This window comes from Mesoplodon mirus (genome assembly GCF_964341445.2).
Source record: "Mesoplodon mirus genome assembly, chromosome: 13".
Taxonomy (NCBI): Eukaryota; Metazoa; Chordata; class Mammalia; order Artiodactyla; family Ziphiidae; genus Mesoplodon; species Mesoplodon mirus.
This window is the reverse complement of record NC_138989.1, coordinates 67117421-67138644: the sequence shown is the minus strand read 5'-3', so window position 1 is coordinate 67138644 and position 21224 is coordinate 67117421. Positions and strand designations below refer to the sequence as shown.

The following is a 21224-nucleotide window of genomic DNA, read 5'->3' as shown; positions in this document are numbered from 1 at the left end:
GGAATCCAAGAGATTTCTGTATATTAATTTTGTATCCTGCAACTTTACCAAATTCATTGATTAGCTCTAGCAGTTTTCTGGTAGCATCTTTAGGATTCTCTATGTATAGTATCATGTCATCTGCAAACAGTGACAGCTCTACTTCTTCTTTTCCAATTTGTATTCCTTTTCTTTCTTTTTCTTCTCTGATTGCTGTGGCTACAACTTCCAAAACTATGTTGAATAATAGTGGTGAGAGTGGACATCCTTGTCTTGTTCCTGATCTTAGAGGAAATGCATTCACTTTTTCACCACTGAGAATGTTTGTTGTGGGTTTGTCGTATATGGCCGTTATTTTGTTGAGGTAGGTTCCCTCTATGCCCACTTTCTGGAGAGTTTTTATCATAAATAGGTGTTGAATTTTGTCAAAAGCTTCTTCTGCATCTATTGAGATGATCATATGGTTTTTATTCTTCAATTTGTTAATATGGTGTTATCACATTGATTGATTTGCATATATTGAAGAATCCTTGAATCCCTGGGATAAATCCCACTTGATCATGGTATATGATACTTTTAATGTGTTGTTGGATTCTGTTTGCTAGTATTTTCTTTAGGATTTTTGAATCTATATTCATCAGTGATATTGGTCTGTAATTTTCTTTTTTTGTATTATCTTTGTCTGGTTTTGGTATCAGGGTGATGGTGGCCTCATAGAATGAGTTTGGGAGTGTTCCTTCCTCAGCAATTTTTTGGAAGAGTTTTGAGAAGGATGTGTGTTAGCTCTTCTCTAAATGTTTGATAGAATTCACTTGTGAAGCCATCTGGTCCTGGACTTTTGTTTGTTGGAAGATTTTTAATCACAGTTTCAATTTCATTGCTTGCGAATGGTCTTTTCATATTTTCTGTTTCTTCCTGGTTCAGTCTTGGAAGGTTATACCTTTCTAAGAATTTGTCCATTTCTTCCAGGTAGTCATTTTATTAGCATAGAGTTGCTAGTAGTAGTCTCTTAGGATGCTTTGTATTTCTGCGGTGTCTGCTGTAACTTCTCCTTTTTCATTTCTAATTTTATTGATTTGAGTCCTCTCCCTCTTCTTCTTGATGAGTCTGGCTAAAGGTTTATCAATTTTGTTATCTTCTCAAAGAACCAGCTTTTAGCTTTATTGATTTTTGCTACTGTTTTGTTTCTATTTCATTTATTTCTGCTCTGATCTTTATGATTTCTTTCCTTCTACTAACTTTGGGTTTTGTTTGTTCTTCTTTCTCTAGTTCCTTTAGGTGTAAGGTTAGATTGTTTATTTGAGACGTTTGTTGTTTCTTGAGGTAGGATTGTATTGCTATAAACTTCCCTCTTAGAACTGCTTTTGCTGCATCCCATAGGTTTTGGATCGTCATGTTTTCATTGTCATTTGTCTCTAGGTATTTTCTGATTTTCTCTTTGATTTCTTCAGTGATCTCTTGGTTATTTAGTAACGTATTGTTTAGCCTCCATGTGTTCGTTTTTTACGTTTTTTTCCCTGTAACTGATTTCTAATCTCATAGCGTTGTGGTCAGAAAAGATGCTTGATATGATTTCAATTTTCTTAAATTTACTGAGGCTTGATTTGTGACCCAAGATGTGATCCTGGAGAACGTTCTGTGTGCACTTGAGAAGAAACCGTAATCTGCTGTTTTGGGATGGAATGTTCTATAAATATCAATTAAATCTATCTACTCTGTTGTGTCATTTAAAGCTTGTGTTTCCTTATTAATTTTCTGTTTGGATGATCTGTCCATTGGTGTAAGTGACATGTTAAAGCCCCCCACTATTATCGTGTTACTGTCGATTTCCTCTTTTAGAGCTGTTAGCAGTTGCCTTATGTATTGAGGTGCTCCTATGTTGGGTGCATATATAACTGTTATATCTTCTTCTTGGATTGACCCCTTGATCATTCTGCAGTGTCCTTCCTTGTCTCTTGTAACCTTCTGTACTTTAAAGTCCATTTTATCTGATATGAGTATTGCTACTCCAGCTTTCTTTTGATTTCCATTTGCATGGAATATCTTTTTCCATCCCCTCACTTTCAGTCTGTATGTGTCCCTAGGTCTGAAGTGGGTCTCTTGTAGACAGCATATAGATGGGTCGTTTTTGTATCCATTCAGCGAGCCTGTTTCTTTTGATTTGAGCATTTAATCCATTCACGTTTAAGGTAATTATAGATATGTATGTTCCTAATACCATTTTCTTAATTGTTTTGGGTTTGTTTTTGTAGGTCGTTTTCCTCTCTCGTGTTTCCCACTTAGAGAAGTTCCTTTAGCATTTGTTGTAGAGCTCGTTTGGTGGTGCTGAATTCTCTTAGCTTTTGCTTGTCTGTAAAGCTTCTGATTTCTCCATCAAATCTGAATGAGATCTTTGCTGGGTAGTGTAATCTTGGTTGTAGGTTCTTCCCTTTCATCACTTTAAATATGTCATGCCACTCCCTTCTGGCTTGTAGAGTTTCTGCTGAGAAATCAGCTGTTAACCTTATGGGAGTTCCCTTGTATGTTATTTGTCATTTTTCCCTTGCTGCTTTCAATAATTTTTCTTTGTCTTTAATTTTTGCCAATTTGATTACTATGTGTTTTGGTGTGTTTCTCCTTGGGTTTATCCTGTATGGGACTCTCTGCGGTTCCTGGACTTGGGTGGCTATTTCCTTTCCCATGTTAGGGAAGTTTTCAAATACAATCTCTTCAAATATTTTCTCAGGTCCTTTCTCTCTCTCTTTTCCTTCTGGGACCCCTATAATGCAAATGTTGTTGCGTTTAATGTTGTCACAGAGGTCTCTTGGGCTGCCTTCATTTCTTTTCATTCTTTTTAATTCTGTTCTGCAGCTGTAAATTCCACCATTCTGTCTTCCAGGTCACTTATCCGTTTTTCTGCCTCAGTTATTCTGCTATTGATTCCTTCTACTGTATTTTTCACTTCAGTTACTGTATTGTTCATCTCTGCTTGTTTGTTCTTTAATTCTTCTAGGTCTTTGTTAAACATTTCTTACATCTTCTCAATCTTTGCCTCCATTCTTTTTCCGAGGTCCTGGATCATCTTCACTATCATTATTCTGAACTCCTTTTCTGGAAGGTTGCCTAACTCCACTTCATTTAGTTGTTTTTCTGGGGTTTTATTTTGTTCCTTCATCTGGTACATAGACGAGATGAAAAGGCAGAGGGCTGTCTCTCTTTGAATGTGGTTTTAGTTCCACAGGCTGCAGGACTGTAGTTCTTCTTGCTTCTGCTGTCTGCCCTCTCTACAATTGGTTTTTAAACCTCTTTATTGGAGTATAATTGCTTTACAGTGGTGTGTTAGTTTCTGCTGTATAACAAAGTGAATCAGCTATACATATACATACATCCCCATATCTCCTCTCTCTTGTGTCTCCCTCCTACCCTCCCTAACCCACCCCTCTAGGTGGTCACAAAGCACCGAGCTGATCTCCCTGTGCTATGCAGCTGCTTCCCACTAGCTATCTATTTTACGTTTGGTAGTGTATATATGTCCATGCCACTCTCTCACTTTGTCCCAACTTACCCTTCCCCCTCCCCGTGTCCTCAAGTCCATTCTCTATGTCTGTGTCTTTATTCCTGTCCTGCCCCTATCTTCTTCAGAACCTTTTTTTTTTAAGATTCCATATATATATGTGTTAGCATATGGTATTTGTTTTTCCCTTTCTGACTTACTTCACTCTGTATGATAGTCTCTAGGTCCATCCACCTCACTACAAATAACTCAAACTACTACAATTTTAACTCTGAAAATGTGTTTAATGTATTCACTTGAACTACAATAAATGATTTTAAATTACTGGGGAAAAGAGAGCCACTACTAGGTTTGGTTTGCAAATATCGTTGATCAAGATATTTCTAATTTTTGTTTGAATACAGTTATTACATAGAGCCCACATACATGCAAATTATTTGATTTTCCTTTTGTAAATAACAGGTATTTATGGGGTACATAAGAATCACTGTAGGCACACACAGCAGTAAACAAGGCAGCTATTGTCCTATTTTCATGGAGGTGCAGAGGCAGACAAGTAATCAAATAAATGAATAAGATAACTCAGGTAATGATAAACACTGTGAAGAAAATAAAACAGGGTATGGGACAGAAGATGAGGGGAAAGGTACTTCAGACTAGACAGTAGGGGCACATCCTATCTGAAAAAGTCAGACCTGAAAGACCATGTATCTATGTGGAGACTGTGAATGAACAGCTCAAGAGGAAAGGAAATGCAAAAGCCCTAGAGCAGAAAGGGGTCTGACATAAGGGGGGAAAAAAGGCCAGTGCCATTTATTAGAGATTGAAAGTTTTCTATGATAAACCAATTATTTATCTGCATCTCACTGTGCCATTTATGAACTCTGGCTCACCTAGAATTTTCAACAGTATAAAAAGATACTCAGAATGACAAAAGAAATACATTTCTTCAAACCTCCCAAAAGATGTTAAAATGAAGTATGATTAATGCTTAAAATATATTAAAAACAAAAATCTTGTAAAGTCTATGTATCTAATTGCTTTTCAAAATGTTGTCAAGGAAAAAAAGTACTTTCCAATGAAGTATTAATAAAAGAGACCACATGAAAACTGGGTGATTCAAAAACTTAATAATTCAAATGTTTTGCCATACAGAACGACCAACTAATCACAAACACTCCTTTAAATATTATTATCATGAGAACATGAAAACTAGCGATATACCGAAGTGCCTTCTTAAAAAGCTAGTTTTGAAATATTTATGAAGCTGTTCCTTATAGTAAAATTCTTTATTAAAGGAATCACATTATGCTATGGACAAGAAGCTTCAGCCGACATAACAGGCAGGTATACTGGTTGAAGCTAAAAATAAAGAGGTTGTTTAAGACAAGATAAGAATTACCCAATGTTTTGCCAGCAATAAACAGTAACAGCACTTTAATAAGGTCTTTAACAATCAGCCCAAACAGTAAATTTTGTTACAAATAATATCCTGAAGTCACGAATGTTTTCAACGCTGGTTAAAAAAATGAGATCCAAGTACATGCATTTCCTACTTCATAATGAAGAATACTATTTACAAGTAAAGTTCCATGGCAAGCAATCTTTTTTCCAAGAGTCAATTGAGGGGGAAACGGGTAGCTGTATAATCTCCATGTTTAAATAAGAAAAATAACTTTTATCATCATAAATTGCAACATCTGCAACTACACTTAAACATTATGTTATTATTTCCCAGTCACCAAAGGGGTTTCTGTTTGCCTAATATTTCAGACACCGTGCAACAATGATGGTTACATAAAGTTGCATTTGGCAAGCTCTGAGTATAAAAAGAAAGTGACATCAGAGTTGCACCACGGACCAGGGACGAAAAATGACCATCTAATTAAAAGGATTATTAAGGCCCAGGAAAGCAGGAGGAAGCGGGTTACTATCTGTGAGGAGAGACAGGGCTAGAGGTAACCTAATAGGTAATCCAGAGAAGTTAGTGGTGTTGGGATACAAAATACCATGTGAAAACCTTTTCTAAAGGTTTAGAAATGGTTCTAAAGGTTTAGAGTCCACTCTAAATTTGTTATACAACCAGGAGGGAACATTCTTATTTTTAAAACAGGAGAAGGTAACAGGAAACCCTCATTAAGCCTTTCTAGATCTCTCTGTGCTCTTTTGCTCCAAGGACCAAATGTCACATAACTGACAAGTCTGCAGCCTCTCAAAACTAGTATCAACAGCAAGACAGAATTTACTCATTTCCAAGAGAGCTTTCTTAACGTCCCAACTCACTTGAAAGGGAGTGGGATTGTTATGTGCTTGCTGACAGTGCTATTTTTAGTTTCTTGTTCCTTAAGTTAGTGAGGTTGAACTGGTCCCATGAAGTCTATGGGCTGCTTGCTCATCACTGACCAGAGGAAAGGTTTTGAAAGACGAGTTAAGAACATGAATTTGGGGGCTTCCCTGGTGGCGCAGTGGTTGAGAATCTGCCTGCTAATGCAGGGGACACGGTTCGAGCCCTGGTCTGGGAGGATCCCACATGCCGCGGAGCGGCTGGGCCCATGAGCCACAACTCCTGAGCCTGCGCGTCTGGAGCCTGTGCTCCACAACAAGAGAGGCCGCGATAGTGAGAGGCCCGTGCACTGCGATGAAGAGTCGCCCCCTCTTGCCACAATTAGAGAAAGCCCTTGCACAGAAACAAAGACCCACCACAGCAAAAATAAATAAATTAATAAACTCCTACCCCCAACATCTTCCTTAAAAAAAAAAAAAGGAACATGAATTTTTTTAATATAAAAACTCAGCTAAGTATTTTTTGTAATGAGAAAATGTATTACAAAGCGCAGCTTTATCAAAAAATTGTTATTCAATTATAATAGAAAATGTAAGTCTCCAAGGCATTCTTTAATTTCTGAAACAAGAGTCATTCAAGAAAAAGTTAGAAATCTGGTTGAAGCACCTAAATGACTCATTATGAATTATTCCTTTTATTATTTATATCTGAATGAGATGTCCTATGAGAATCTTTCACGAACACATAAAGGTACTCTCTTAAATGGTAGATAGTTCCAAAGTACTAGAACACAACCTGAATTTGAAAATCTGTGAATTCCGTATTCATTTATCAGTGAGCAAAACAACCTCAAAGACGCTGAGGAAACTCTTTGCTTTAATTTGCAATCAATATTTAATTTAATGAATATATCTCAGCTTTACAAAAAAGCAAAAGAGTGTTAGTCCATAAAAAGAAATGATTAAAAATGAAATGATTAATTTTTCCAAAAATATTTTTCAACTTAGTTATCAAAGCCTAGAAATCACCAAGTATATGTCCTGTCTGAAATCTTTTATACCAAGGTAAAGACCAATACTAATTTTTTTTCACTTTCAACGATTTATATTACTTGTATTTCCTAAGACATACATGTAATTATATTCAAAAACACTTTCTCAAAACAGATATACTATATATTATTGATGACTTTTAATTATTAAAAATATTTTATGTATTCAGAGATATGCATATTTCCCATCTATACAGTCCTAAGTCAGTGGTAGAATATTTTAGCATTTCTTAATCAAACCTTAAAGGGCTGCATTAACCATACACCTAATACAAAATATTTTTACTTTGGTTTCCTCTTCTATTTGTTCATGAAACAAGGATAGCAGATCCTGTAAACTACTAGCTAGGATTTACAAAGTACTAGATAGCAGGGGACACGAGGGATTAGGGAATGCTTCTTCACAACAGTGGTGTGACTTTAAAAGAGGTCACCACACTTAAGAGGGTAGGGGTGTGAGGTATGGGCATCAAGATGGCTCCAATGATTCTCACCTCCTGATATTCACATTCTTGTATCGTCCCCTCTCCACAAAATAGGATCTTACAAAAATGAAGATGTGATTTATGAGGTTAAGTCTTAAAAGACCCTGAGGTTCTGTCTTGCTTTCTCTTGATCACTCAACTTTGGAGGAAGCAAGCTGCCATGTGAAGACACTCAAGAAACTCTACAGAGAGGTCCATGCAGAAAGAAACTGGAGCTTCCTGCCCACAATACCACTAACTTGCCAGATATGTGGTAAGCCACCCTGAAAGTGAATTCTCCAACCCCAGAAAAGCTTTCACATGGTGGCAGCCTGAGCCAACAACTTGACTGCAAGCTCAAGAGAATATCAGCCAGAGCAAACAACAGACAACTAATACAGAGTATATAACATATCTGGCAAAGAACACCATGCACAAAAAAAGTACAGAGGGATGATATAGTCAAGCAAGCTTGGGTAAGCAGTTCAGGATGGTTAAAGTATGAAGAGATGAAGCTAGAGAAGTATGAAGGGTCCAGGATCAGAGATTCTTTTCTGCCCAGCTAAGGAATTTGGACTTTATCCTGTAGGCTAAGCAATAAGTAGGGAAGTCAGTGCAAGTTCTTCAACAGAGAAATAACATAACTAGATTCAAATTTTAAAAGAAATACTGAGTAGTAGTAGAGATTAAATGGTAGGGAGGAGGGCACTATGACTGGAAGCTGTCCCATTAGGGAGACCAGTCAGCATATTCTCTTACCAGTGCAAGAGGAGAAATTAAGAACAGCTGTGAGGTAGAACTCTTCTGGGGCCCATCCGTATTCACAGTCAGAGAGTTCACAGCCAGCTGGGTTCCAACATGCTGACTCCATTAATGGTACAGGCGCAGAGCTGACCCCTCCCGCAACCACGTGGACAAAGACCTTTCAGTATAATCCTCGCCATTAAGTCACTTCCCGTTCTACTCAAAAACAGAGGCTTTAATGCCAGTGCAGAGTCCTACAGATGCATATCCTCAAAACTAGTGAATGCTATTCCCTAACCGCCAGGAGCTATTAGGCCTCAACATGAGTTCCACCATGAGAATGAAGTAAATCCATCAAGAGGCCAAAGCGGGCTTCCCTGGTGGCGCAGTGGCTGAGAGTCCGCCTGCCGATGCAGGGGACACAGGTTCGTGCCCTGGTCCAGGAAGATCCCACGTGCCGTGGAGCGGCTGGGCCTGTGAGCCATGGCCGCTGAGCCTGCGCGTCCGGAGCCTGTGCTCCGCAACGGGAGAGGCCACAACAGTGAGAGGCCCGCGTACAGAAAAAAAAAAAAAAAAAAAGAGGCCAAAGCAATTGCTTAATCCAAAATGGAGTCCAAATAACTAGCTAAATGCCACCATTCCCAACCCCACTCCACTATTCATCCACGGTAGATCTTTCTTCAGAGCCCTGATTATCCCTACTCCTGTGGACCACCTTATGAACATTGAGGACCACACCCCCCAATATGCCAGAGGTCACTACAGATTCTCAATGATGCTGCCTTGAAGCCAGCAAAATTCTCACTCTTAAGACTCTAGATTTCCCCCTTTAATCACAATATATTTATTAACATGAATTAAGATTCTGATACAATTATTTCATTTATATAATTTCAAAAAGCAGTAAAACCAAACTACTGGATTGTTTAGGGATGCATTCGTTTTCAAAGAGCAAAAAAATAAAATCCATAAAAAGCAGGATAGTGGTTATCTCTGCAGGAGGAGGTGAAAAGTTTTTGACTGAGACAAAATGCATGGGGAGGGAAAATTTCTGGGGGAGCTGCAACGTTTTAATTTTCAGTCTAGGTGTTGGTTACACACGTGTTGGCTTTAATGTTATTCATCAGACCGTATGTATACTGGTTTTATGTACATTCTGTTTATTACATTTCTTAATAAAAACGTTTATAGAAAGGCAAGACCCCTTGACCCACAAAAAATGTTTAAAACCACAAAATATGCAAATAACATACAAGGATAATTTAACTAGTAATATGTATGATTAAAAAATATGTTAAAAATATAAACATGTAACTAGTAAATATGTATCGTTAAAAAATATTTCTGTCCCCCCAGCAGCATTTTTCTCCTTATCAAAACAAATATTTGCCTCCCAAATCAGTAAAAGTTAATTGAAGTATCACATCTACTGCTGGTGAGCATGATAAAACTGGTTCTCATACTCTGATGTGATCACTAAAGCAATGTGGCCTTTTGATCCAGAAATTCTTCAAATTCCCGAAACTGAAATATGAGAAGAATTATAAGCATAAAGATCTTACCCTCAATGTTTTTTTTTTCTTTAACAACTAGAAGAAAAGTTAGAACCAACATAATAGCAGAACACTGTTTAAGAAAATTATGTATCTATTTGAGGAACTATAAGTTACTTTTTAAATTGACCATTATGGTTACTGTAGTTATATTTTTAAAAAATCTTCAATGGAAATATATACTGAAATATTTATGTATCTAATAATTATATAGTATTTCCATCAAAATAATAGGTAAGGATATGAAAAGTAGGTGAGGGTATAAATGAAACAAGATTGGCCATTAGTTGATAACAGCTGAAACTGAGGAATGAGTACAATGAGGAGGATTTTCTATACTTGTATTTGATATATGTTGAAATTCTCCGTAATAAAATTTTTGTAAAACTAGGGGGAAAATTAAGGTGATGAACTGAAATTATATAGCTGCATCTTTCTAAGCTAAGAAAAACAGATAGGATAGAATGGAGGGAAGAAAAGCAAATCAAAATCCACTGTTTATGTTAAGAAGCCTTCAATATTTTCTTTTACTTCCAAACTTTCTGTTTTATTACTTCTATAGTTTACTTAGCTATTTCATCTACTCTTTTGAACATAATTTAGTGCAAATAGTTTCTAAATTCCAGTTAACCAGAGATTCCTGAATCTACCTTCTAAGACAGATACAGTGAATTATTTTTCTGTTCAGCATCTACTTCAGATTCTTCCTGGCTTTTTAAGCTAGCTTTTACAGTTGTTCTATTTTGAAACCTAGTTTCTTCTACTGCATATTTATGTATTACATGCATCTTAAAACCGATATTTTGGTACTTTATATTTTAGCCGAAAATGCAGTTCTTGTCTTTTCTTTCAGAGACAGTTAAAAAGAATCAAATATGGACAGTTTATGTGTGCTTATATTGGTTACTCATAAACTTGATTAACTAATGCCATGAGTATTGTACTTATCTGAAAAGTTAAGTTACTCTGCAGTTATATTAAAATCTCTCTGTGTTTAAATTGTCATAAAGAAAAGCTAAATGTAGGGAATTAATTTTGAAATACACTTACCAGGATGGTTAGAAATGGGAGGCTGGAATGCAAGCTCATTGTGAACTGGTGGCCCTAAAGAAAAGACAATAAAAATCCCATTTTCATTTATTAAAAGTTTTCCAATGCTGAAACTTTTAATAAACCTTAAATATAACTATCATACCTTAGGAATTGTTTAGATCAAGCTTATGCAATGTCTAAGAATGTAAAAGCTTAGTTTACTTTATAATAAGCAAATACTCTTGAATTACTTTTGTAGCTATTTAATAGCCAACATTTTAGAGCTTGTATGCCAACTGTTCAACAATTTATGATAGTTGTACATGCAAAATTTAATGTAATTATAAATTATCCATGCAATACAGTATAATTCATAATGTAATATATAATAATAATTCAAATTGTTAGGTTCATTTTAAAACAAGTGTTTATTGTTTATTAAATTAAGCATATTTACAAAATGGCACAGTAGCTAACATAACTGAGATTATTATGTGTTAAGACATTGTGCTAAACACCTCACATGAATTATTACATTTACTTCTTACAACATCCCTTGAGACAGATACAACTATTACTACCCTTAAGGCTTAGGGAGGTTAAATAACTTGCCAGTGGTCACACAGCCAGTTAAGGGTCCAAACTCAGCACCCTTAACAACTATGCTGGCCCAGGCAGCCATTAAAAACTACATTCTCTTAAGACATGGAAAAATAGTAACATAACTGTAAAAAAGCAGGGTACAACAACATAGTCACAGTCCGATATCCTCCTCCCCCCAAATTTATATATATACCCGACTATGTGACTGGAAGGAAAAATGTGACAAAATATTAGAAGTAGATATCTCTGGGTAGCAGGATTCTGGATAATTTTTATTTTCTTACGTACTCCTCTGTGTATTTTCCAAGTTTTCTTTGGTATTATTAATCTTATAATGGAGGAAAAGGGATTTAATATATATGAAAGATTTATACTCTTGATTTTACTAGGCCAAATGAACAATGTTCCTATTCTGCCTGAAACTACAAGCTATGGTTATCAGTAGGGTAGCCCTCCCGATCAAGCCTGCACAGAGTAGAGGAATGACAGATTCAACACCTGTGTGTCTATGGTATGCTGAACTCTGTGGTGAGAGAAACCTTGAGATCTTGACACTCAAGGAGCTTCAATCCACTTAGGGTGGATATACAGGTACACATGAGATCTAAGAACATACACAAAACAAACAAACAAATGAATGGCAATCAATGTGGTGTTAATGAAATATCGGCAACAAAGAAATAAAAGTATTTTGTAAATATCAATCCTCTAAAACAAAGGTATGATAACATAACTATGAAAAATAAAACTGTTCACAAAAAATACTGAAAAGCACTAATCATTTAATGAAACTAAACTGTACGATGAATAAAAGATGTAAAAACATTTTTTAAAAAATAGAAAGAAAACAAAGTTCTCAAAAAGAAAAGGCCCTTACAACAAAAACAAGAGCTTACAGTAATGTCCGGGATGGGGCGGCATAGGCGGGTGGTGCTGAAGATGGCCGTTTTGATGGTGAGGCAAATTAGGTGTGTATGGTGCAGTTCTACTTCCAGTCCAGGTGGTAGTGCTGTCTAAAAATTAAGGCCCACATGGATTAATTTGCTTTTATAAACTCTGCCTATTTTTTCTCAACTACTTAGAAGATTTTAAAAAGCATATACATACTATGATGGTAAGTAGCTGGCTGACCAGTAAATCCATTCTGCTGCTGTCCTGGCTGAGGCCCTGAAGCTATCTGCAACAATCCTTCACTATGGCTGCCTGCCAGTATACTGGCAGGCTGACCTAGAGGAACAAGAAGACATTAATATGGTACATTTATAGAGGCAATCCTATGGTTTTATACAGTAAATGAAGGATCAATGATATCTGATGGTCACAATTATAAAGATGAGCAAAAAGTGGAACTCACCCATGGCCTATATAATAAAAAAAAACCCTACAGTCATCTATAAAGGCAAACCTTAACTTGAAGAAGTTCGAAATTATTCTATCTTTAAGTAATATCTAGCTAATTTTATTGGCCCATTTCTTCACAAATATTCTTCAAATGCCAGCAAAACCCCACTATAGGTCTAGCCTATCATAATAACTTCTTCAGAAGCACATCAGCTCACTCCCAGCCACTCCATCTAGCTCTGGACCTTTCTGACTAGGACTCCAAAAGTCCAGGCTCAAGAAAATGTTGAAAACTGGAAAGTTCATTATTATCAGCACTGGTACTGGTAATGGCAGAATGCTATAGGGTGATCAAAGAAAAGGAGAGCAGGCAAATATTTTTAATGGAATGTGATGGGTAAGGTGAGAAGGTTAAAAAAAAAAAAAAGGTAAGCTCCACTGTCCAATCAACACAGCATCTGCTAGTTAAAACAAAACAAAAAATCAGTCTATTTTGAAATTTTTTCATGTGCTTTTAAAAATCAAGAATTGCCTCTAAGAACACTATCATACTCCTGGATTCACAAGAAATTAGTTGCTCTCTCTGTATGTAATATACCAGGAGAACTACTGTATTCAAAACCATTCTAAGAAATTGCTTACATTTTTAAGGCTTTATTTTTTGTACAGAAAAAGCTTAATTTCTTCAAGCAAGTATTAATTAAGTCAATACTTAATTGACTGTGCATCTCACTTGGAAAGCAATGAAATTCCATAATTGTTATTTGTTACTGGCATTACCTCAATCTTTTCTCATCTATATGGGAGTATAATCAGATAGAAGAGAGTAAATGACACCATTGCTCGAATATGCAATGAACAGCTCAAAGTATCAAGAAAAAGGAACATCTTTCTCCTCTCTACAACTCACATTTCCTTAAGGCTAAGATTATAAAATTAAAAGCTAAAGAGACTACTTCAATACTCTCTATTTTTTTTTAAGAGGATGTTTTCAGCTACCTCCCATCCTATTCATCCCCCTCAAATTTTTGCATCTTTAAAGGTTACTTACATTTTTACTCTTGCTTTTTAACGACTGTACATTTTGCATACTCTTAACTATCTTATAAAAACTGTCACTATGCAGAAGAAATTAAATTATTTTAATTTACTACAGATATTTAGAAGGAAAACCTGAAGATATTCAGGTACCAAATGAACATAAAGCCCACTACAGTTATCTGTACTGAGTATTTCCATTACACAATTCCAAGTACATAAAATGAAATTAAACAACTAAATCAGCTCATGTAGTCTTCCAATTCCCCTATTTTAGTCCAATTTCTTTTCTTTCTTCTAATTCTATCAATACACTTTTTGAGATCTAAGGAAACATTCTGCAACAAATTCTAAAACTTATGGTAATCATTACTCATTGCGAAAATATATCCAAAAAACACCAAGACAAAATTATCCACATTTCATTCATATCACTTTATTTGGTCTTGAATAGGACTCGGCCCCAGGGAACGTCACAGTTAAAATGAAGTCACTTTAGCAAGCATCAACAAAGGCATGCAAGTTCAACCTCCAGGTAGTATCAAGAGAGGTAAGCGGCACTAATCTACGCTCAAGTGGCTGTAATGTACCTTCTTTTATTCTCCTTCCCTACCCACTGTTTGTCAACTATATTCCCAAATTGGTGAATAAAGAGTAGACAGATAACAGAAGCACCAAGTGGTTAAAGATTCACGTTCTCAAGTGTGTGTTTAACCTATATGGCCCACTTGGAATATGCTGTCTACAGTGAAACTGTCATCTCATGTAGCAAATCCAAAAGATATTGTTTGAAGAGGTAAAATGAATTAAAGAGGGGGAAATTTGGTATACTTTATTTGAAACTCAATCGTAGAAATCAGTCCTCCATTTATTCCAAAGATCAACTTTCTATGTTGAATCTGATCTGATATTAAAGTAAACAGAATAATGCTTCCTTTGATATCAACTAACAAAGTATCAGTCCAGATCTATCAATGATTCACTGCTGATGTGGGCTTAGATACAATCTCCTTAGCAAGCAGGTACAAATAACACAATACAAATGCCAAGACCCTGTTCTGTGATTAATTTAAAAACAAAAAAAGGGCCACTCAACTTGCCAAGTTGAAAACTGTCCAACCTTTGGTAGCTATGAACATAAGGTCATTATTTCCTTGACCAGGCCCCAAGAAAATTTGAACCTAATAACACTCTGCCTCCATGATGGCAGAGAAGGTGAGTACCTCTTTAACGGGAAGAATCTTTTGAAAACAGACTTGTTAGAAAAAAAATAAAATAAAGTTAGATACACAGAATTTAGCTTTATTTCAAAGTTGACTAAAATACTTAACATCTATCTTGAGGGTTGTATGTTTGTTACAAACGAATTTGTCAAGATTCCTTTTTCTAAGTTTGCACAACTGGAGACTGAGATGACTATTATAAAGTAATATTCTGCCAGATAAAGCAAAATAAAAATACTGATTAGAGGAAAGCTTGCAATTCCATTAACAAAGATTTCTATAAACCTCTTGGTTCGAAACTACTTGTTGGTAATTTAAATATTTCTCTAAAATAGATCTGAAAGCTTAAGAGACTTCTTACTTCTGCATGTAATAAAGTACAAATTACACCATTAATTTAAATTATGACTTAAATCCCAAGTGACTACACATCAACGTAAGAACATTTAAATAAGTTACAAACACCTTTTTTTTCCAGGACAACTCAGAAACCTATTTAATGCTTGATTGCCTATGAAAGACACCATAGTACTTTTAGTTTTCACTTACTTGGAGGTTTCCTCCCAGTGGCTACCTATAAATATTTAACGGTTAGGAAAATTCATCTTGCTGACTACATCTGACTCTACAACTCACTTGTGGAAGCCACAGGAATGTTGGGAAAGTTGGTGGTGCTGGCAGCGTTAGACTCCGATGGGGCTAAGAGAGCTGGGGTGCTGTAGGTCTCCGTCGATGCACGATTACTTGGTGGATGCTGGATGGTTTGAATTGAATGCCCTTCAGTGGATAATGATGGCTGTCCCTCAAAGTCATGAACATATTCATCCTTCACCAACATACTAGGTGGAGCTATACAGAAAAGCAAACATATTTTAAAATCTTATAAGTTTCTATTCCCAGAAAAAAAAATCTTATAATAATATAACAACACCTAAAATCAACTATAGTGTATTTCAGTCTAACTCAGAATTTTCTCGTACTATTTTTTTTTTTTTTTTTTTTTTGCGGTATGCGGGCCTCTCACTGTTGTGGCCTCCCCCGTTGCGGAGCACAGGCTCCGGACGCGCAGGCCCAGCGGCCACGGCTCACGGGCCCAGCCGCTCCGCGGCATATGGGATCCTCCCAGACCGGGGCACGAACCCGTATCCCCTGCATCGGCAGGCGGACTCTCAACCACTGCGCCACCAGGGAGGCCCTCTCGTACTATTTTTAAAGCATACTATTCTATCAGCAAAAGCTATTTATTTAGAGGTAGTGGCATCAGATCAATCGGACTGACTCCTTGAAATCTGAAGGTAGACTATATTCCAACAACCTCCAGCAATGGTCCTAAAGAGGTATTTTTAGTTTCTTGATTAATAATCTAAAAGTAATAATCACCTTAAATACACAGAATAAAGTAGACAAAAAATCAAGTGGCTGGGGAAAATATTTACCTAGTTAAGACGACCAAATTGAGATCAAGTAATTACTTTTTAAAATCTTTTTGCTAATTTCACGGTGTAAAAATATGAGTGGGATCTGACAGCTATCCAATTCCAGATCTAGAATTACTGTTAAGTAACATATTCTTTGAAAGTGAAGTATACTGTATGTCCCCTGAAAGATTAGAATAAGCAGAAAAATCCCAAATGGTAAGTCAAACTGAAATTTCCTTCTAGATACCCAATCCCAATAATGATGTTTGATAAATATGTAGTGTGAAAAAACTCGATAAACAACATCTTTTACCTACGTGGTTACACCTTAATAAGCAAAGCTAGGCTCTAGCTGATATAACACCTTTTCTTGAACAAACCAGGGAATAATTAGTTGGCTTTGTTGTGAGGAAAAAAAGGAAAATTGAAACTGCATTTATAATAATCAATGGTTCTCTGCCCAGAACCTCCCCATTTCTTTTTAGGCTATAGTTTTGGGATTTGCTTTTTATCTTTAGCAAACAATGCTTTACTGCATCTGAACTAACACTACCCTAGAATTTTATAATCCGTTGAACTCTAACACTAGGTTCTTTTCTTAGAGCAGTTAACAGTCTACAAGAAGACATTCTCTTTTCCATTGAGAATCAGCATATAATGCTCCTTATCTTTCTCTATGTTAATCTTTGAAAAAAACCATTACACATAAATACTAACTAGTTACACAGCTACTTTTTTATTAAACTGAGAATATTTCAAAGAGGTCAGAATAATCTGTTGTTCAGACTTCCACATACAATCTCTTAAAGGGCTTTTTCATCCATCAAAAGTAATGAAGATGCTGATATTTTTAAGACCCATAAATTCCACTACAAAGAGTTTCTCTTTAGAAAATTCTATGGAAACAAAGAGATAACCAAAAGGAGCTTAACATATCATTATATGTCAGTAAAAAAAGTGGATCTAACCACTCACCACTAATGTTGGCCAAATTATAAAAATGCAAAGAAAAAATCATTTGAGACATAAAGTGGGTATGACTGTATTTATTCAATTTCTTAAAAATTATACTCTTCAACAAAGTCCTATGATTTTCTGCATATAGAGCCTGACATCTCTATTAAATTCTTGGAAATTTTAGGGTTCTTTGCTGTTTATAGTGACTGGGATCTTTTTACCAAGATATTGGTATTGCTAGTACATAAGGAGAAAGTTATTGATTTGAGGATATAGCTGGTCAACTTGATACTCATTATTTCTGCTTTTCAGTTGACGCTTTGGCTTAATGGGCAATCATAACAACTGAATTCTGGGCATTCCCTGGTGGTCCAGTGGTTAGGACTCGGTGCTTTCACTGCTGTGGCCCGGGTTCAATCAATCCCTGGTCAGGAACTAAGATCCCACAAGCCGCATGACACAGCACCCCCCCTCAAAAAAAAAAAAAAAAAAAGAAAGATTTGAAAATAACAACTGAATTCTGCTTTTAAACAGTTATGCCTCATAACTTTTTCTTGCCTAATACGTTGGTTAAACCTTCCCAAGTGTAAGTTTGGGACGTCTACCAGTCTACAGGTCTCTTAAATCAAATAACTTAAAACATAAGTTTCTTAGGTAAACTGGGTATCAACAAGGATAGATGTCTGCAATATACTTTTGCCAAGAGAAAAAAGGTAGGTTATAAAACACTACTGTACACTATGATCATACTCATGTTTAAAAAATCACATAAGTGAAAAAGCAAGGTCCAGTACAGTGCACAATATGCTTTTTGTGTAAGAAAGAAGGGAAATAATACATGTATTTTTGCACAAAAAAAACCCTGGAAGGAAACACCAGAAACTAATAAAAGTGATTACCTGAGGTAGGGGGGAATGGGGACAGGGGTGGGAGCACTTCTTTTCACTGTATACCTTTTTATAGTATTTTGATTTATGGACCATGTATTGCCTATTCAAAAAAATAAGATTAAAAAAACATATAGTATATATTTTTAAAGTCCAGGAAACAGACACCAAACTATTAAGTATTTCTCTTTATGGACTAGCATTCAATAAATTAATTCACTGAAAAAATATTTATTGAGCACCTATGTTCCAGGTACTGTTCTAGCACTTGGGATACAACAGTAAACAAAAGAAAGATCACTGCCTCACAAAGCTTACAGTCTTTTATGATACTTTTCTATTGTTTAAATATCTAATAGTGAGCACACATTACTCCAGCCCCTCCTAGCTGTCTAATCTTGGGCAAGTTCCTTGACCTCTCCAGGCACCAGTCTCTACATCTGATAAAATGTAAATAATGCCACCTACCATGTAGGAGTATTATGAATGATGACACAATATTTGTAAATTATTTTGACACAAAATAAATACTTACAAAGTGTTAGCTATTATGATTTAACCATACCCTTAGAGCGGTCATACATGTATATAGAGATTGTAAAATGTTCTGTGAGGAGTAAAGAACACATAGCAGACAGAAAAGCTGAAGACACTGAGCTCATCCAAGGTCTCTGCTCTTTATTACCACCAGCAAGCAGGTCACAGCTTGTCTGATGGTACTGTCACTGTCTTATTTACCTTTTCTTTCCTCCACTAGACTATGAGCTCCCTCAAGTGGAAAAAACATACCTTATTTATCTTATCATCCCTGGAACCTAACACAGTACCAGGCAATACATGCTCATTAAATATTTGTTAAAATCAACACACAAGTCAATGTGGTCATGGAAAGTTTCACGAGAGAGATGAGACAGGCTGGAAATGATTACCACCAATATCCCAACTCAAAAGTGAAGGAATTATCCCATTTGCTTAACTTTTAACTACCTGGCCTTATATTATTTCTTTGTCCAAATCTAAAAGGCCCTGTGAGGAACACCTGTTGTTTTCTGAGGAAAGAAGCCACTGAAGCCAGCCTTTACATAGCCACCACTAGGGGGATCCATAAGGCTGAATATAGGGATAGAGCAACTAAAAGAGGCTATCAACCCACACAAGCCCATCAATAACAGGTACTCCTAACAGCAGTATTTTAGGACAGGAAGCAGTGTAATGACTCTTCAGAATCAGATCTCCTCACAACCACGCCCCTAGGAAGATTCTGATATAGTTATCACTACAGCTGCCCAACCCCTAACACCCACTGAGCTAAAAGCTTTCATTCTCCAAAAACATAGATGAAGAATGGTGAAGATCTGAAGGGTGTTTACTTTCAAAAAGAGGTGATATGATATCAACATCTGTGTGGTGAAGAGACTGGGCTTTACACAATCAATCTTAAAGCTACCCTTCTCAGACCACCACAACAGCTTCCCTTATTAGCCCACTGTTCTCAGAAACCAACTAACCCTTAACAAGTATGAAAAGGCACTAGAGTCTTCCTTTATTATTACTGACATGGAAGAGAAGTGGAGAATAAAAACAAGTAGACTTCTATGCTCTTCCTAAGTTTTAGTATCAGATGATATTTCTGACCCATCTCTTAAGATTCTGCAACAAAAGAGGTGCTGAGCCACTAATTTGCCTTCAAACAATGGCACACCTTACTAAGATGACAGTGGCTCTTTTATCAGAATTTCTCTGCAAATTAATTAGTTCTTACAGAAACTTCAGTTCATTAACATGTTCCAAGAAACAGAGCTAAAGTTTTAACAGACCTCTGGTTCTCAAATATTACACACAAAAAACACCTCCCATATGTTACATTTCCCTGCCTCAAAACACTCTCTCCTTTTAAAAATAGGATTAGAACATCTGTGATTGGCAGATACTTTAAAGTAGCCTTGTTTTATTTACTCAAAATGTAACAAGACTGAAAAGAATTAATATAGTACACAGTTTTAAGTCCTTCATAAAATTACCATTCATAAAAATAAGTTAGGCTGAAATGAAGAAAAATGAGAATTTTGGTGTTTTTAAACTATATTATACATATTCTAAATTAACAGAGGTTATTTATACCCATTTAAATTAAAATAAATACTTTGAGGATTTTCAAAAAAATAAAAATAAAAAAATAAACTGGCTCTGTGAGATTTTCTTCCAAAATAGCCAGTTTTTACCAATTCAAAAACTATTCTTCTTTTGTAGGTTTTATGTCCCCCTATCATATTTTTTAGACTGCTTTCGGTCATAAACAGCAGTTCAAAGCCAAAGAGCCAACAGCCTATTTAAATCCAGTTTTAAATGCTAATGCATGCCCCTCCCCAAATCTACATTTCCAAAGCAGTAAGTTTTTTTTCTTGTCAATGTTACCAGCACCCATGAAAACTAGTTCTGGGTCAATAAAGAATAAAGGGGATGGGGTAAAAGAAAAGAGAAAGTTACAAGAAACGAATTACCTACCATTACTCTGCAGTGTTAATCCTGAGAGATCTTAAATTTTTAAAGGGGAAAAGAAATATAAAAGAAAAGAAAATAAAACATTAATCATTAGCATGAAAATAATTTCCATTATATTTAAAATAACATAATGTAAATTTAAGCCAGGGATTCAAAACTTCCATGAACCATTTCAATTCAAGAATAGTAGTATAAATGCTATCTAACAATGCATAAATGCTTTCCATCTTATTTTTCAAAAACAATGTTCTAAATGGGCAAAATACCAACTATGCATACTTAGTTTTAGCAGTCAAAATACAAGTTTGTTCTGAATTCAAATTTAAATATTTGTATTTCATTAAAAACGTCTGATTCTTTAACCTTAGTAGACGTCCTGGGCTATCTCCAAATTTGTAATTTAACTTAGAAAAATTAAAACACTATTGAGATCTTCTCCCTTTGTGCTTCTAAGCATAAAAGCAAAGTCTACTTACCAATTCCAGGTGATACAACTCGTTCATAGTGATATGGATTCACACAGACACTATCACATTTTAAGTCAAATGCATACTGACAATATTTAACATGTTTTAATTCGTTTTTGTGAAGATCAGGCCACCTCCAGAGACGGGCATAGATCACATGAGGAAATCCTTTCCGACCAGCCACCTAA

The 21224-nt window shown here is 35.8% G+C and overlaps 1 protein-coding gene across 2 annotated transcripts in view; it reads right to left on the bottom strand.

Moving 5' to 3' along the window:
- Window positions 1-21224, bottom strand: part of SMAD4 (SMAD family member 4) — a 57201-nt gene that overhangs the window by 18971 nt on the left and 17006 nt on the right. For both annotated transcript variants that reach the window (XM_082639983.1, XM_082639984.1), the window contains exons 3-8: window positions 21046-21220; window positions 20573-20602; window positions 15442-15654; window positions 12311-12430; window positions 12100-12216; window positions 10619-10672 (exon numbers count right to left, since the gene is read on the bottom strand). In XM_082639983.1, coding sequence (XP_082496109.1) covers window positions 10619-10672; window positions 12100-12216; window positions 12311-12430; window positions 15442-15654; window positions 20573-20602; window positions 21046-21220 — 709 coding nt within the window. The remainder of the gene's footprint in view (window positions 1-10618; window positions 10673-12099; window positions 12217-12310; window positions 12431-15441; window positions 15655-20572; window positions 20603-21045; window positions 21221-21224) is intronic.